The sequence below is a fragment of the Onychomys torridus genome, chromosome 15, assembly GCF_903995425.1.
Source record: "Onychomys torridus chromosome 15, mOncTor1.1, whole genome shotgun sequence".
NCBI classification, from domain to species: domain Eukaryota; kingdom Metazoa; phylum Chordata; class Mammalia; order Rodentia; family Cricetidae; genus Onychomys; species Onychomys torridus.
The window spans coordinates 66558500-66577606 of NC_050457.1; the positions used below are offsets into that span (position 1 = coordinate 66558500).

At 39.1% G+C, this 19107-nt stretch overlaps 1 protein-coding gene across 1 annotated transcript in view; it reads left to right on the forward strand.

Moving 5' to 3' along the window:
* The window catches only part of Dnah5 (dynein axonemal heavy chain 5), a 232159-nt gene that overhangs the window by 113367 nt on the left and 99685 nt on the right, over window positions 1-19107 (forward strand). Inside the window, 7 exon segments of the mRNA XM_036206930.1 lie at window positions 3219-3316; window positions 3318-3366; window positions 6179-6420; window positions 10682-10858; window positions 11412-11613; window positions 13090-13232; window positions 13941-14075. Coding sequence (XP_036062823.1) covers window positions 3219-3316; window positions 3318-3366; window positions 6179-6420; window positions 10682-10858; window positions 11412-11613; window positions 13090-13232; window positions 13941-14075 — 1046 coding nt within the window.

A 19107-nucleotide genomic window follows, 5' to 3' on the forward strand; every position in this document is an offset into this window, starting at 1 on the left:
AGAAATGCCTAAGGTCAGAAAATGGTAAGTGATGGGACTGAGAGTTAGGATAAGGGCCTATCAGCAAATACCCAACATATCATGCTACTTTCCATTAAATCCATAATATAATGTTACTTTCGAGTAAACAAAAATAATTCCAATCTCAACCCTTAAATTCTGTCATGAAGAGTCATCTTAATCCTAAAACACCACAAATGTAGACATTTCTCTAGTGAAGTTCAATAAATGAGTTTTATTTCCAGGTGCCCCCTCAGCTTTGCATCTAAGGATAATGGGTACTGCCATGTTGTGTTCTCTGGGTCTCAGTGAGCACTGATGCTTCCAAACATTTAGCAGACTGAGTGGTTGCAAAGCTAAATTACAAAATTTTATTAACTTGGTCTGTTGGAGTGAAATATACAATACCAAAATGGGAAAAGGTACCACAGGGTTCCAGTTAACTGAGCCCAGCTCGCTGACACTGGTACACTGTTGTTCACTGCTGGAAATCGACAGTCCCTACAGCAGAGCTCCTCACATGATAGATTTGGTCTCATTTCCAGAAATTATTGGATAACATGAGTTTTGTATGTGAGGGCTCTACCAGACGTCCTCAGATGGTGACAAACTGTGTTCTTTGCCAGCAACTACTCTCTCCAAACTCAGAACTCACATCCTGAGCATTTATTACATGCCTTTTCATGTATGCTGTGAACCTTCTGTTAAGGATTTTTATATGTCTTTAAATGATGATGTTTTCATAAGTCTGCTCAATATTTTTATTACAGTTGAAGCTACTTTCTGTTAACAATCAGCTACATATGCACCTGGTACAATGACTTGAACAAAATGAAATGCTAAATATTAAAGAATATAAATACAATATGCACGCTACATTTGAATTATAGAATCCATTTGGCATTGTGGGTTTGGGAGGAGTTTCTTGAAAAGATAAATTTATTACTAGACTATTTACTGTTTGTTAACTTATTCTTGGCTTTAGTGTATAAGATAAACATTAATTATATTAAGTAGTACATTGTTTCATGTTGAAAAGTTTAATTATCCAAAAGACAAAGGAGATAATTGGGTGGAACTCCTATTAAAGAGGTGCATGACCCATGCATGCTGTTTGCTGATTCACAATGCAACTCACACTAATTGTTTTGTAATACTCCAGACTTTGCTATTCTGCCAGGTTTGATATCAGAAGCAGGGAAACAAGCATACAAAAGCAAGGAAGAGGTTAACAATGAAGCAGGGAGAGCAGGCATAGACACACCATTGTAACTGAACATTTAATTGTTATGAGGAAGGTTTGCTCTAATGGGAACAGTAGTAGAGGGGATGAAATACTTTCTAAGTTGTGACAGAGAGTCTTACAGAGAAGATGCCATGTCACTTAAGGGTTGAGCTAGTTGATAAAAGGCATTTTTTTTTTTCCTGACAAGAGGAGCCTGTAAAGGGTAAGAGTGATTGGGAAGGATGTGATACACTGATGTAGTACTTCTGCACAGCTGAAACACAGTTGGTTTGTGGGCGGTGGTGGGGCTGGGTGTGGTAAGCTGTGTGTAGAGGTGTAGTGAGAGCTTACTCTTAACATCCAGTATCACTCCTCTTTAGCACTCTGTTGTAGGTGTACCTGTGTTGGGGAGACCCCACTCTACCTTCAGAAATATCTCCCAGCTTTTAATTCCACACTTTATTTCTAGACAAGGTAGTGACCTAAAAAGCAGGAATTAATGTCCTTGAGGCAGCCATACCCTTAACTAGCAGGGGAGAAGAGTTGATGGCCAGTGTCCCACCTTTTACTTTTTTGAAGTCTATTCTGTAGTTGACTAGTTTAGTGATGTGCTATTGACTGACTTATTCTGCTTCTTTGTCCCTTCATTCCAGACTGTCAGAATCCAATCCAATTCCCTTTTTAGGTCTCTGCCTTCATGGGGCCCAAACTAGGGCAGTAGCTATGCTATGGGAGCTTTCTAATTACACTAAATACCTGGGTTTCATTCCATGTGTCTAGAGAAGCCATTGAACTTGGTGTGGCATGGTCATTCCTGCAGACAGAAAACCATCTGATGGCCATGGAGGGAAGAGGCCATGGGTAGGAGGCTTATGGAGATTGAAAGTAAGGAAGGGTATTCATACTAGGTCAGAGTCCACAAAGGTGGAGTGGTCAGGACTCTGACAAGAAACGCCCAGAGGAAGACTCAAGAGGAATTTGTTTCAGCAACATTATGGAAGTCAAGTATTTATTCTTTGAGTGTTAGAACAGATATGGTTTGTGTCGATGAAACCGACCAACATACACTTAAAGATTTTCATAAAGTGTGATTGTATTGAAAATAAAAAAAAAAAGTGGTGTAGCCAGAGCATTATGGATGTCATCCACTGTGAAAGCTCCACTTCAGTTAAGTTCAACTTTAGCAACATAGAATACTGCAAATAATTACCCCAATTTGCTTTGTGATTTCTAAAAAATTAGAAATTTGGTTCTGTTTTCCTAAGTGGGTGTTTTAGTTGGGGTTCTCTAGGGAAACCAATGCAGTACAGACACACACACACACACACACACACACACACACACACACACACACACGCACACACACACACCCCACATGCACACACGTACCACCCCCTCCCTTCTCCTCCCCACGCACACACATATGCACACCCCCTTTCCCCCACCCCTCCGCCCACAGATTTTTTGTAAGTTACCTTTAATGGTGATGGATGACAAGCAGTTGCCCCCTCCCCGCCCCTTGTTAGTCATGAACTGGAGACTCAGGAGAGCTGGTTCTGTACTTCTATACCCGAAAACCAGGAGATAAGACGGCATCAATCCTAGCTGGAAGACTGTAGAAGATAAACAACTGCCTAGGCTCAGTTACAAAAGAGAGACAAAAAGGGGAGATTCCTCCCTTCTCATGTCCTTTATTCTCTTAGGACCCTCCAATGGACTGGATAATTCTTATACACAGGAAGTACGCTCATAGTTCCAGTATGGCATCCCTCTTGTCCCCAAGGCAATATAAATTTATTTCTTAGACAGCAAAGTGCTGTACTCAATAAAGGATAACAAGGCTAGTTATGACTTGGAATGCAGAATGACATATTTTCAGTGTAATTTTTCACTTTTCATATTTTGACCACTTACTGACAGTACACCACAAATTAGCACAGTGTTGCTTCATGCCACATCTGAGATGTTTAAAATTTGGATGCACTTGCTGCAGATTGTGGAAAACCGCACAGAGAAATGAGGATGAATCCCAAAGCAATTACTGCCCCACAGATGTTTGGTCGACTCGATGTGGCCACAAATGATTGGACCGGATGGAATATTTTCTACCCTTTGGAGGAAAACACTGAAAGCCAAGAAAGGTAGAGGAATTAATATTATTTTAAACATGCACTTATAAACAAAGTCATAGATGGCTAGATAGAATTACCAAGCAGCAGTGTTAACCACATATGTTAGCCAAGACTAAGTAAAAGATTTCAGTACATTTGTGAGTGTTGAAGTGATTACATTATTGATTAGTACACTTAAACCACGCCTTTAACATTTTTATTGCATTTTATTTATTTGTTTGTTTATTTTGTGTGTGCACATGTCACAGTGTGCACGTTGAAGTTAGAGGACAGATTTAGGGGTTGGTTTTGTGGGTTTCTACTGGGTGTGGGTTCAGGGATCCAACTCAGGTTTTGAGGCCTGGAGGCAGGGACATTTATCTGTTGAAATCTTTTGCAGGCTCTAAATGTTTCCTCTTTAAAAGAATGTTTGTTTTTAAAGTAATGCTTATGCATCCTTGTAATATTTTGGAATAGAGAAAAGCTGTTAAGGAAGGTTGATAGCATTGAATAAAATGATTTTTACTGTGTTCACCGCATAGTTTAAAAATATAACATTTATTTATGTACAGCTTGTTTTTAAAAACCAACTCTCCTAAGAAATCATGTAGAGAAATGAGTTACTTAGGGCAGAAAATTATATGTACCAGAAGTGAGCTAGCAAATCCTTCTGCTTAGGGGACACTGGTATTGGGTTATTAGAACAAACATTCAAGGGCTTGCTGCTCAGTCTGAGTGGTCTCACTTCTGGACACTGTAAGCAGAGCGCAGTGTTCTCAGAATATAAGCTCAGCAGGAAGAGATGGCAGCAGCTCGCCTCTCATGGTGTCTTCTCACTTCTGAGGGAGAAAGGGACAGTGACTACAATTGCAGGGCAAAGAACACAGGAAGAGCCTTTGGCAGACACTTCCTGCCTTCACTTTGGGCAGCAGACCCCCTGCTGACACCTGTTTGAGAGAGCAGCTCAGAGCTCTCCCAGGCGGGAAGGAGCCCCACCCCTTTAACATTGGTCGGTAGAGGGAGTGAAAGTACCCCTATTAGTAACAGTTATTTTACTGGAAATTAAAAGTTTGCTTCTGATTTGTTCAAAAAACCCTGCATCAATGTGGATCCAGTGATGGGTTTTCCTTCCCAGAATTGCTCAGCAGGCAGTCTCCTTTAGAGAGGACACAGAAGCGTCATCTTCCACAGAGACCTGTAATGAGGTCACCATTTCACTGATGGCTTGCTGAGTGGGTTTCATTAGGGATCCCAAGCCATTTAACTTGAATAGAATACTCACAGCCATGCACAGCAAAGAACTTTAGAAGCAGACCAACACTGTTGGTGAGTAACAGACAGACAGACAGACATGAAGAGGAGCTACAATGGGAGCCACATAACCTTCCCCTACATTTGCATTCTTGTTGAGTCTTCTTGTTTGTCATTCTCTAGCTCCAGTTATCTCCTCAAGTGACTCCTGTCAGGCTGGTCCCCACTCTCTCCTGAAATTTCACTCCAAAGGACTTGGGTGGTTTCTGGCATATCATATGCAGACTACCTTTTCTTTCAGTCTGGTTCTGCCTTCAGTGGTCTCTCTCACAGTCGGTCACCCTTTTCTGAATCTTGAATGCTTGGTCTCAGAGATCCTTCATCCTGTGGGCTTCTTTCCTCGCACATTCACTGGGATGAGGTGTCTGGAAGAGGTGGGAGGCTGGAGGGGCAACAATGGAGTCCCTGACAGAAATCTAAATATTGCATTGTCTCTGTTTTCAGACCTGTCTCTCTCTACATTTTTCTTTTTTTTTCTAGAAGAAACCTATACAACCCCTGTGGCTTTAAATGCCACGTCTAAGCTGAAAGCTTCTATATTCTAATATTTAGTCCTTATCTCTCTCTCTCTTAAACTTTTAGTTCAATAACTCTCTTGAGATCTCCGTTGGACATTAACATATGCAAAACTGAATTTGTTCTTAACTCTGCCTGTCGCTCCTCATTGTCTTTCCTGTCACACTGATGGACCACTCATTTTCATCTTGTTACCTAGGTCTGGTTTCTTCCTGTCCTAGACTGTCTTATTTACTTTTCTTCATCCCTTTGGGCTGCTATAATACAACACAATAGACAGGATGGTCCACAAACTACAGGCAGATGTTTACTTTGCACTGTTTTGAAGGCTGCCAACTTCTTGGTTGTATCATTTCATGGACAGAGGGGTGAGGGATTTCTTTTTCATACCAGGACACTAACCTCATTCCTGACGTCATTCCTTTTTCCATAATCCTATACATTTAATCTTAAGAAAATAAGATTTCAACATCTCGCCTTGGAGGGTACAGAGCGTCCATTCCATTTTATCACCTGAAGCTTATTCCTGCTCCAGGGTTTTTTACTTTCTGTTCATAGATGGGAAAAAAAAAAAAACCTCATACCTCCAGGTCTTTACATCACTTCATTCTCTGTGTGAAATCCTTCACTGATCACCTAATCCAAAATAGTGCCTCTGAATCTGCTTAAAATTTCTTTGTTGTTTCTCTGTTGATTTGTCTGTCTTTCCCTCTCATAGTGTAAGCTCTCTGAAGGTGGTACATTGTCTCACTTGCCGCTATATCCCGGCCCCTGGAACAGCGCTGCTTGTACAGGGTGCTTAGTGAGTCTTTGTTTAAGCAACAAAGGAGTTTTGATTTAACTATAGTTTGTGCATAACTGCCACATAAGGAACTTAGAAGGTCCTTTGTGCTCATACAACTTTGTCGTCATTGACACTAAAGCTTTATTTAAAACTATGGGCATTATATACAGCTCTAGTGCTTTCTGAAGCTTCTAGTGTGATCTCGTTCTCTCCTCTTGGGTGGCATTCCAGGGGAACATATCTGGATAGTTCTTGATGGTCCAGTTGATGCCATCTGGATTGAAAATCTGAATTCCGTTTTGGATGATAATAAAACTCTGACTCTGGCCAATGGCGATCGGATTCCCATGGCTCCAAACTGCAAGATTGTGTTTGAACCTCATAACATTGACAATGCTTCTCCTGCCACCGTCTCAAGAAATGGAATGGTTTTCATGAGTTCCTCTGTCCTTGATTGGAGCCCAATTCTTGAGGTATGATTGAATTCTTTCTCTTGTATAATTAAAAAGGGAAAAGAGTCTTCAGCATTCTTTGTGAGCATGCTGATTCTTCTGCAGCTGGTGGTGTAATTGCCTTTTTATAGTACTGTTTATGAAAGGCCCTTGAATGCACAGGGGTGTTCAGACCCTGATTGGCCCTCACAGGCTTCTCCAGTCCTCTTCTAATCACTTAGAACTGTGATTTCCAGGTAATTGTCAGGCCTACTTGAATCAATAATCCTGCCAAAGTGTGTCTGAGGACTGAAGAGTAAAATTTAATTTCATCACTTTGTGGACCTATGGCAGATTTGAAAGGTACCTGTTCACATAAAATTTGGGAACAACCATCTTAGAAATTTAATTTAAAGATAATTTGTTAAAATTGCATATAAAAATTTCTTATGAGATTCAGTAGTCATAATATTAATTTTAACTTTGTGGTTGGAAATAATATTTCACATGATATCACTTCAATTTATGACCAGTTTATTAGTGTCAATATATTCTAAAATATATTAATTAGAATTTGATTATAGTTATATACCTTGCACACTTATATATTTTATTAAATCCATATTATAAGATAAAAGTAAATGCTACTGGAGAACCCATGTGACTTTTATGACATAGTTGTCTAGATTTTTAATTTTCATTTGCTTTTATATTTTGAAAATGATTTTATTTTAAAACTTCCTAATTTAAATTAGGTAGCTATTATTCTATATTTTCATTATATTTTTGACTTCTATCTATATAGGCATATAAACAAAAGGATTTAGACTTCATAACATATAGATAGAAATAGAAAAGAGCATGTTTTATAGCAAAATGATACTGACATTTTTGAATATTACTCTAAAAATCACTTTTAAGGATTTCATACTGCATAATTAGCTTTTATACCCATTAAAATGAGATACAGGTGCTCTTAGATGTTCAAACATACTCATCAGTGATAATTTAGAAAGTACAGGCAATTGTATCAGATCTGAATCCTACCAAGTACAATCTCCGGGGAGAGGACCAAGGGCTCCTTATGCTTAAAGTATCACAGTAAATATTTTTTCATATATCTGTGCTTGGTGATCACAGACACAATGGAATGCAAGTGAATTGTAATTACATGATTCCCCCCAAATATTTAAATTTTATAAGATTATTTGAAAAGTACATTAATTTATTAAGTAACAAAAATTTAGCTTGTGCCTTACAAAATATACTTCTATTGTATCTTACCTGGATTTTTACAGGAATACTACACAGACTCACATCTTCACATGCTTTTAAATAATGCAGTGTCCTCAAAAGATCAGGAGCTTGCTGTGAAAATACAGCCATAAAGTCTCACCAATATGAATGACTTATTTGAACCAGGACAACAATAAATAGTTCAAAGCTGAAGCGGGGGAACTGCTAGGTCTCAACATGCAGTACTCTAGGTAATGAAGGGATGCTGAAAGTGGGAGCAATAGTCTTTCCCAGGGAAGAGTGCTGCTGTAAAGACCATCTTTCAGCAGCACAGAGAAACTGAAAAGGAGGTGTGGTAGAGCTGAACACACACACAGGAGACTATTTCTGAGGGCCAAAGCTCAAATCTTCATTTCATTTTTCTCTCTGCTGGATGTTCTTTTTCTCTTCTACTACCTTACATTTTCCTGTCATCCCTTTTATACTACATAAGACAAAGGTTTCTATGCAAGGAAAGATTACCTCATAACCAAAAATATTTTACAAGAGCAAATTTCTTCATTTCACAGGAAGAAATCACATTAAGACCACAAGTTACATGTATTTCTTAGAAGCCCACAAGTAGTTAAACATTTTTCTTTGTATTAATTTTCCCACCACAACATCTTCACCCCAAAGCAATGATTCTTTTATTATTGATTAACAAAATTTTTTCTTTTCTTTTTTAAAATTTTTCTTTATTAAGAAATTATCTACTCACTCTACATACCACCCACAGATCCCATCTCCTGACAGCCCCAGCCCTCTCTCCCAAGGCACCCTACATCCCCACATGCCCCAAATCAAGATCTCCCATGGGGAGTCAGCGGAGCCCGGCACACGGAGCCTAGGCAGGTCCAAGCAAGCCAAGTATATTTCAGCCAGTTCCTTTGTACTGGCAGGCAGCTCTTTGTGGCTTCAGTGTAGCCGATTTCTATTCTTAATTCTACTCTAGAGAAACTTTAAATGAGTGGTCAGTTCACCACCTATTTTTCTTTATGCACAATAGGGTCATTTAATTTCCTTTCACAACTTTGTTTTTTCAAGGTGCATACCTGGGCCTGTGATTAATTCTGTAAGTTACATGACCAAAGAACTCAGGGCTAGCTAACCTTGGGTGTAAGGACATAATTGCTTTCTTTGATCATTGGTCTGTTTTTCCTACAGGCAGAGTTCATGGGTCTATAACGCATGAAACTTCCTTGTTTTTATTTTTCATCTTCTGCAAGTCTCACATTTAGCAAAGGGGAAATTAACTTTTAGCCTGTATTTGCCTTTTTTGTATCTCTTATTGGAGCAATTGGCAGAATAACCTAAACCCTGTCCCTAATCATCTTCACTAACTGTCCTAACCACCTGTATCTTTTAGGCTAACAAAGAAAGTCCAGTTAAATCATAAGTCACCATTGCTCTTATAAAACTCATCTTCATTATGATCTGCAAGCAAATTGCCCAGTGAGGAGGGGGACATTCCCAAGAAACAATCACATCATACTAGACACAGTGGGATCCCTTCAAACAGTAATCACGCTATGCCAGATACAGCAGGATCATGGCAGGACAAGACACAAGGAAGCACAGCAGAAGCAAGGGGCATTCTGGAAACAATCCTCCAGGGATTTGCCTCTCCAGGATGCACCTAGAGTAGGCTTGTTATCACTTGAGTTGTATCTCATAAGCTCCATCGCTGTCTGCAGCTCCTCAGACATGGCCACCAGTAGAAGAGCACACCAACTGGTTGTCCAATGCCAAATGGTCATCCCTGAAAACATGCATACAAGTAACATTATGCAGACTGAGTAGGTTGTGTTTATGTACTTAGGGAGTATATATATACATACATGCATGTAGCAAAACTTAATGAAAAAAAGAGATCATGAATTTGAAAGAGCAAGGAGGGGTAGATGGGAGGGTTTGGAGGGAGGAAAGGGAAGAGGGAAATGAGGCAGTTGTGTTATAATCTCAAAAATAAAAGCAATAATTAAAAAAATATTGCAGTATTCTCTTGGACATGATCAGGAAGAAGCAGGATTTACCAAGAACCAGACTGAAAATATTAGAGCAGGGAGCTGTGGCCTTAGAAGGAGTCGGGCCTGTGGAAGACTGTGGTGGTAGAACGTTACTCCAGGAAGACAAGTCATTTTCCCCTTAACTTAAAAACGTTCTGTGTTACGTTTTTGTTAATGTGGAATCACAGTAAGTTCACAAATTAATGACTAATTTAGAGTTACAATTTGGTGCTTCTGTTTTGAGTCCCTAATTATTTCCTGGGATGTTGAGATGAAGGGTACATTCATCTCTTGGCCCTGTGAGAATTTACCTGAAGGAAACCTGTAACTGTAGGTCAGCAATGGAATGCTCTGGTTGCATTCCCAGCCCTGAAGAGAAAAGTTTTAAGCACAACTTCTCTCTGAATGACAGACTTCTTTATTTAACCTGAAATGACAAAATTGTCCCATGTTCTGAATACCTTTGGTATTTTCTACATTACTTATTAAGTTAGAAGAAATAAATGGAAATAAGTAACTGTGATTACATTTTTGTTTCTTGATTTTTAAAGCCTGAGTGTGGAGTTCCTTTGCTCATCTTTCATTGCTGTTGGTCATCTTAGCAACTCCCTCTGAACGCCTCCCCATTTCCTTGAAGTACATTTTAACTAACATTTAGTTGAGGGCTGTTTCTGCACACATGGCATTGGAGCTGCTCATGTGAATGCTGCCGACAGACTCATTGAGTGTTAATTCTGGCCTTGCTACATACTAGTTGTGGGATGCTGGGTGGATTACTGGCACTTGAAGTGTCAGGGGGATAATAATAGTTCCTATCTCAGGGAGTCGTTTGGAATATTTAAATGAATTATTATATGAAAGAATTTATACATAGGCTTGGTGCATCTTAAGCACAACAACTGTGCTTAATTTATTAATTGTTAATTAATGCTAATTAATTTAATTATGCTGTAAAAATGTTTATTCCCCCAATGGTCATTTTCCTGGTTTCACCAATGCACAGATGTGTGAATTCACAGGGTTTTCTCAAGAGACGATCTCCTCAAGAGGCTGAAATCCTGCGACAGCTGTATGCAGAGACTTTCCCAGACCTGTATCGTTTCAGCATTCAGAACCTGGAGTACAAGATGGAGGTACTAGAAGCCTTTGTGATCATGCAAAGTACCCACGTGTTACAAGGACTGATCCCTCCAAAGGTAAGGTACCTTCCTTCTGAGCGCACTGTGCAGAGAACACAGCAATGGAAACTAGATTTGGTTAGGGTTGGTGAGCGTGTGGTGTGGGTTGGGAGAGGTTTCAGACACACCATTTTTTTCCCCAGAGCTTTCTTTGAACAAAGCAAACTGTTGATTTGCTGGCTATCATAACAAGATAACAAATGTCATTCTTTTCATTTAAAAACATTTCTCCTGTATTTGCATTTATTTATTTTGTGTACATTAGAGGGTAAGTTGTGGGTTGTTGGTTGTCTCACTCTACCATATGGGTCTGGGGAATCAAATTCAGGCTGTCAGGACTGGTGTCACGTGCCTTTATTCATGGTGCCATCTTGCTTGCTTTCATTTATTTTATAAACCAGTTAGTATCCGTGGAACTCGGTTTCTCATTTGCTCCCCAATTGTATCAATGTTTTTGTTCTCCTGGGTGTAGCTGATGTCTCTTTCCTAGGCTTATTGTTTTCATTGAGCAAATATTTAGATGGAGACTGAGAAGTGAACAATTAAAAGAGAATGCTTTGTACATCCTCAGGAGCAGGCTGGGGAGGTGGGCTCAGAGCACCTGGGGAGGCTGTTTGTCTTTGCCATGATGTGGAGTGTGGGTGCTGTCCTGGAGTTGGAAGGTCGCAGGAGGCTGGAACTCTGGCTACGTTCTCGAGAGGTGCCCACGCTGCCCCTGCCGCAGCCAACAGACCCCGAGGACACCATGTTCGACTACTATGTTGCACCTGATGGTGAGCATGCCCTGCATTCAGGATGCAAGCAAAGATTGTTCAATCCAGCATACTTTTGTGTTATTAAAGTAAGAACTGAAACTCTTGATGATAAAACTGAAATGGGAATTTTAATGTACAGAGAAAGATAGTAATTGTTTATTTACCCAAACTTTACTTTCTGTTCCAGATACAAGTTCCATTTGTGTGGCAGGTGGGACTTTTAGTAACTTAGGCGAATTGAATCAGTTTCCTATTCAGATACATAACAGCCCTTCAATGGAACCAACAATTGGTGTAGAAAAATTATATTTAAATATAGGTGTCTATATCTACAGATGTCTATTTACTTATCTATACATCTTCATATGCATCAAAATATACTTTAAATAACTTATATGTGCATAAACATACATAATGCATACACACATATATATGCAATAATACACAGAAGCAACTTGGTATTTTTATGTGTATTCATACACATGCCATCTAGTATCTTTCCCCAAGAGAAAAGCTTGTGAGGTTTGATGTTCAAAAGTGATTAAGGGCTTCAGGAACATTGCTTCTGTCACTCTCTTCTGTATTTTTCTGTATGCTATAGAGTTGAAAAGCTACATACTGAGAAAACAATTCTAAAACATTTCTGAGTGTGCCCAAATAGAGGACTCTATTTGGAGTAGTTCCTTGGCAAGTTTTGATAAAGCCAACTAACATTAGAGCTAACTTTACTGACTATTTCTTGGGAACATGGTCTTACATAGCTCAGACAGACAGGCCTCCAACTTGCTATGTTCTTGCAGATGGCCATAAGCTTCTGATTTTTCTGCTTCCATGTCCCAAGTACTGATATTGCAAATGCATGCCACTGTACCTGGTGTCTCAGTTAGCTCTAGTTTACAACTTGATACAGCCCAGAATCATCTGAGAGGAAAGAAGCACCTTAAGAATTCTCCAGATCATATTCCTCTGTGTACATGTCTATGGGGCATTGTCTTGATTAATAAATGATGCAGAAGGGCCCAGCCCACTGTGGGAGACACCATCTCTAGATAGGTGATTCTGAGCTGTCTAACAAAGTTGGCTCAACATTAGCCCAGAAATCAAGACATCGAGAAAGCCAGGAAGCAGTATTCCTACATGGTATCTACTTCACGCTCCTACATTGAGTTCCTGTCTTGACTTCCCTCAGCGGTGAACTGTGACCTAAAAGTATAAAATGAAATACATTCTCTCTAAGTTGCTTTTGGTCAGAATTTTATCATAGAAAAGAAAGAGAAGTAGAAGACCCTGTTTTAACCAGTGCTAGGGGTTTAGCCAGGATATTGTGCATGCTCAACAGTCACTCTACAAGATGGGCTATATCTGCATTCCCTTAATGGCCTTTGTTTTATGGCGAGTATTTGAAGATACCTTTGTGACACTGTGAAGGTGCCTGATCATTACAGGGACATACACTATTTCCTGGAAGGTGTGAATACTTCCTGTTCTTCTCAGGTTCCTGGAGGCATTGGAGCACGTGCACCCCGGAATATATGTATCCACCTGATACCACCCCAGAATACGGCTCTATTTTGGTGCCAAATGTAGACAATGTGAGGACTGACTTCCTAATTAAAACCATTGCCAAACAAGGCAAGGTATGACTTTTTAACTACTATTCTAAATAGTGCAATTTAAAAGGTCATATAAAAATATGAAAACATAAAGTACCTTGCATTTGTTTTATACTACTTTCTGTTTAGAATAAGTGAGAACAATACCCAAATGAGTGAACTCCTTTTGTTAGTTCACAATGACACACTCTTGTGTTGTATGAGTCCAATTCCTAATTTACCATTCCTCATATATTAGCTGAAGAAAGTGAATTTTGACTTGTTTTTGCTAAGACAGCTCCTTCCCTCTTGGTTACTGACTTAGTTTGCTATGGCTGTCATAACAAAATACCAAAGCTTGGGCGGTTAAACCATGTCAGTTTCTTTCCTCAGTGCTGGAGGCTGAAAGCCCCAGATGAAGGTGCTGTGAAGTTGGTTTTTCCACAGGCCTTTCACCTTGACCGATGGACAGGTCCTCCTCCCTGTGTGTTCCCATGGCCCTTTTCTGTGAGCATGTTTCTCTGGTGTTTTCTTTGTGTATCTAGATCCTTTGCTTCTATAAGGCCAGCAGTAGGCAGTACCAGGGACCCTAACAGCCTCATTTGGACGGCCACCTCTGTGGAATCCCTTTCTCTAGTCACATTGGGCGGTACTGCCCATCCCTGCTTCACTTTAGAAATTGGTAGGCAGGAGGGCACAGTTCAACCCATGCTGTTTGCTTTATTTCTTTCCCTGTGAACTCCTTTATTTTAGGCCGTGCTGTTAATTGGTGAACAAGGAACAGCCAAAACAGTCATAATCAAAGGATTTGTGTCAAAATATGACCCTGAAAGTCACATGGTCAAGAATCTGAACTTTTCTTCGGCAACCACCCCCCTGATGTTCCAGGTACTGCCTTTGAAGTTTCCCACAAGTGTAGGTTTGTGCCAGTTTTGGAGGCTCCAGGTGTTTCCAGTGTCTGTGGAATCTTGTCAGACCTTCTGTAGCCATGACATCATACTAATAATGTCTTCTATCATTCAAATGTAGTAAATTCTCTTTTTGGTTAGGTCCTATTATATAATCTTAAATTATGGAGAAATAAGAAACTCTTAAATAAAAAAATAAGTAAATAAGGTGCTACAGGCTTCAGTGGTGTTTAAAATATTTGTGCAGAAATGTAGGAAAATGAAGGAAAAACATTTTAAACCTGAGATAGAGACAATCACTTTCTGAGTAGGACACTAATAGCTCACTAATAAGAATTACTAGTAGGATTTCATGAAATTAAATATCTGTGCAGGAAATTATAAAGTGGAAAGGCATATAAAAATCTATGCAAGAAAATCTCTGCCACTTATTCATCAGATGGGGAAATATTTAAAAATGCAAAAAACCCACACTAAACAACAAAACCCCCAAATAATCCAATCACAAAATGGGAAAATGACATGAACAGATGCTTCTCAAATAAAGAAATGTGAATGACCTGTACAAACATGAAGAAAATGTTCAAAATATTTTATGAATAGCAAAATGCAAATAAAACCACACTGAATGGCTATTACTGAGAAAACAAATGAAAACAAATATTTGTGAGGATTCAGGGCCAGTGGAGGAACCTTTGTATTCTGTTCATGGGAATATAAATGAGGGCTGCTGCTATGCAAATCAGCATGGAGGTGTCTCAAACATTAAAAGTAGAATTCCCATATGATCCAGCTGCTGGTTCTGGGTACACACTGTAGAGAATTGAAAAGAGTGGATTTTATGCTCACTTGTTATATTCATCAATACACAATTTCTATAAACCAAGTTACAGAATCAGCTGAGGTAGCTGTTAGCAGACGAATGGATAGAGTGTGGCATATGTGTGCAGTGGAGTTTTATTCCACCCTATAGAAGAAGGGAAAAGGACAGACTGGAGCGCATTACATTAAGCGAGATAAGCCAGACTTGGAAGGACACAGTAAGAAATGGCTTTGATTCTTTTGGGTAGATACTTAGAGCTGGTTATATCTGAACCACATGAAAGTTCTACCTTAACTATTTCAAGGAGCCTCCATGCTGATTTCCATAGGGGCTGCACCAGTGTATGTTGCCACTAGATTTTATGCTTTTTACCAAACTATTTCCTAAATTGCCAGTTTGTCTTGTCCTTCACTGGTGTAACTTTCTGACACAACTCCCATGATAAACTATAGCAGTGTATAAAATCCCAGAATCTTAGCAGATGAAACTTGCCATGTCATATATCCTTGCATCATATGATGACAGGACAAAACACTTAGATTTGTACTGCTTTAGTCAGTGAAGCTTCCAAGACTGACCTGAGTTAGCAATGGCTGACTGTTCCTCTTATGCTGGTACAAAACTCCATAAAACTATTGCAACTAGAGAGGAAAAATTTTCTCAGTGTCTTTTATGCACAGCAACAGTCAATTATTATTATTGTTATTTAAATTATGCACGCATATCTGTACACTCATATGGTGTGTGTGTGTGTGTGTGTGTGTGTGTGTGTGTGTGTGTGCATGTACACATAAATGCAATGACTGTGGAGGTCAAGCATCAGCTACCACTGAGTTGGAGTCATGAGCTGATGTGAAACACTTGACATGGGTGCTGGTAATCAAACTCAGGTCCTTGGCAAAGGCAGTATGTATCCTTAACCCTTGAGCCATCTCTCTCCAGCCCCCTTATTGTTTTTAAATGATCGGTTATTTTCTGCATGTTGATAAATTTTCTTTATATTGCAAAGAAAAGCTTCTTTGGTGATGGATGAGATTTATCTGTGGATATAAGGAAAAGTTTAGAATGCAGTTAGGAATTATGCCTGTCTAAAAACATGGCAGTATCAGGTTATTCTCTAAGATCCATGGCTAGGTTTTCAGGACCAGGCATAGCTTCTCTCTTGTTAAAAAAGGGCTTACATTCATTTAGATAGCTGTTAATTATCACCAAGATCGTTGAATATGTTCATTGTATATTGTATTATGTTACATAAGAATATTTTCATATGTGTACATATTGCACACTGAGCATATTCTCTCTACTCTTCTTTTTCACCCACATTTTCATTTGTTAGAAAAAATATAGATACGTGGACAGGTTTTATATATTACAGATATATGCCGTAGAACTTAATAAGTATACTGGGTGAGTCTTGAACTCAGATCCTCTTGCCTCTAACTCCCAAGTGCAAGTATTAAAGGTATATATCACCATTTTGGGAAACCAAGAAAGAAATTCTTTTTTTAATCCCCCACCACACTTAATCAATTGTGTGAGGGACTGGGGAGATGGTTAAGACATTCTCTGGTCTTGCAGATAACCAGAGTTTGGTTTCCAGCAACCACATGGCAGCTAAGAACAGACTGTGGCTCCAGTTCCAGAGGATCTGACACTATTTGGCTTTCATGGGCACCATGAATGCATAAGGTGATATGCATGCATGCAGGCAAACACACATAAAATAAAAATAAATATAGGTTTAAAAAATGGTTTGAGAATGTCATGTGTGTATATATTGTGCCTAGATCAAATTTAACCTTACTCCTTCCCTGCAAGTCTTCCCTCTACAAGGTTTCCTCCTAACCCCCAGATGCTTGTTTTAAGCTAACTGACTCAATTAGTGCTGCCAGCATGTGCACAGGGCCATGTGCATGGGCATCCTATCAGGAGGCCACATCCATGACCAGGGGGTCACATGCCTGAAGCAAACTAACACATACATTCTCTCAGTAGCAATCAGTTGCTAATAGCTTTTCTGTTAGAGGTAGTAGTTTGTGAGTTCCCCTCTCATCCATGCTGGGATTTTTTGGCTGGAAAATTCAGGCCTTGTGCATACAGTTACTGGACTTGGAGGTCATGTGTGTAATGGCCCTGCAGTGTCGGGAAGTAAACTGTTTTGCAGTAGTCTTCTGCTACCTCTCCCCCTTCTTCCAATATGATTTCTGCTTGTTCATCTCCCCCCTCTCTGTGTGTGTTAGAGAGAGAGAGAGAGAGAGAGAGAGAGAGAGAGAGAGAGAGAGAGAAAGAGAGATCCCATTTAGTTTCTTTTTTGCACACTGATGAGTTGCAGTATTAATTATATGCAATTAATTATAAATATCTTATGTTAATTACTATGTACTGCAAGAGAAGCTTCTTTAATAAGCACTGAGAACTGCACTTATCTACAGGTTTAGAGATAAGTATTTAGGAGTCAGTTTAATTCTATGTCCATTTAGCAGAATATTAGTATGAGGTTCTCCCCTAGGACCTATGACTTTATCCACCATAGATTCCTGGGTAAGTTAATAGTACCAGGAATGAGTTATATCTTGTGAAGCAGGGCTTAAATTCAATCAGAAACTGTTTGGTTATTTCCATAATATTTATGCCACTAGTGTATGTATTGCCAAGCCAGTCATTATTGTAGCTTACAAGATTCACCCCTGGGTAAGACCATCGATCACCTTTTCTTATAGTAGCAAGCACAGCACCTTCCAGCGCTATAAAAGCTAATCAGTAAGGATGAAGCTGCCAGGTTGGTACTAGCTTGATTTCTTCATGTTATGTAACTCAAATATGTTGTGTCTCCAGCAATCAGATATTCTATCATGGTCTGGAGGGTAATCCATATCAATGTCATTAGCCTGTAGTATTTGGTGGTTTATGAGACCCCACTGACCAATAACTTGAAAGTGGTAACTTGCATCTGTCACTTGGCTTTTTGTTTGATAGCCTATGGTGTCTAGGAAGGGAATTTTGGGGAAGAAATTCTTAATGTCAGTCTATACCACAATTATCTGAAAATTTGAATGTTTTTATTAGAACATTAATAAAATTTGAAAAAGATACTCATCAAAAGTTGTAATTGGAAGGCAAGTATTTATGGAAAAGCAAGCTCATAAAGCTTTGCTTCTGATGAACTTTGCTGTTCTTTGCTTATTGAAATCAAAATATCAGCTCAATGAAAATTGTTGAGGGCATGGATAATTCATGACTTCTTATTGCTTAATTTAATCAATGACATCAGAGCACCAATACACTAAGACTATTGATTGAATTTCTGAATAAGACTGTCAACTTCATTATACTCCTCTGCTGGAGATGAAATTTCCAATACTGGCTAGCCCTCTGCAAATAAATAACATCTATACAGTGTCTTTGCATGGAAGTCTAGATAAAATGCCACCTCCAAATTGTAGATATTCAGTAGTGGTGTTTTGTATTATTATTATTATACAGGTGTGGAATGGAACATTAAATTATACTAGACTAGTAATTGACATATAGATGTACATTTGTATCTACACACACACACACACACACAGATACCCACACATATACTACTACCATACACATATGTTATGATACTGCATCATATTTAAATAATTTTTATTAGTTTTACTTTAGAAGGACAATTTCCTTTAAAGGTTATAATTATAGCCTTATTTGAGAACGAACATTTAAAAAATCTAAATGTGATTTTCTTTTTATTACATAGAGTAATTATCTACCTAGTCACTGTTCTTGAGAACACTGTATGTCTTTGGCTTTTAGAATGACTGGAAATCACTGTTAGAGATGGATATAGGGGCCTGGCAGGCATCTGCTGGGATGTGTATGTTCTCAATGTTCAAGGACAGGAAACGTCCTGTCTTTTGCTGCTTCATTAGATCACTGTTCCTTTTCCTGCCCAGAAACACCACAGCATTGCTTGCTCTGCTTCCTGACCAGGCCTGCTTGACTGCTTACCATCAACACTGTCTATCAAGCTAGACTCATTAGTTTAAGAAAGCGTTCAATTAGCCAAACTCCTGTAATTAACTTTCTCCCTATAATTTCCAGTCAGTGTCACTAAACAGAGCCAATAGATCAGAGGGCATTTGTCTCTTAGTCTTCCACTTCGATGGATCTCAAGCAAATTGAAATTGTAGATGAGAAAGCGCTC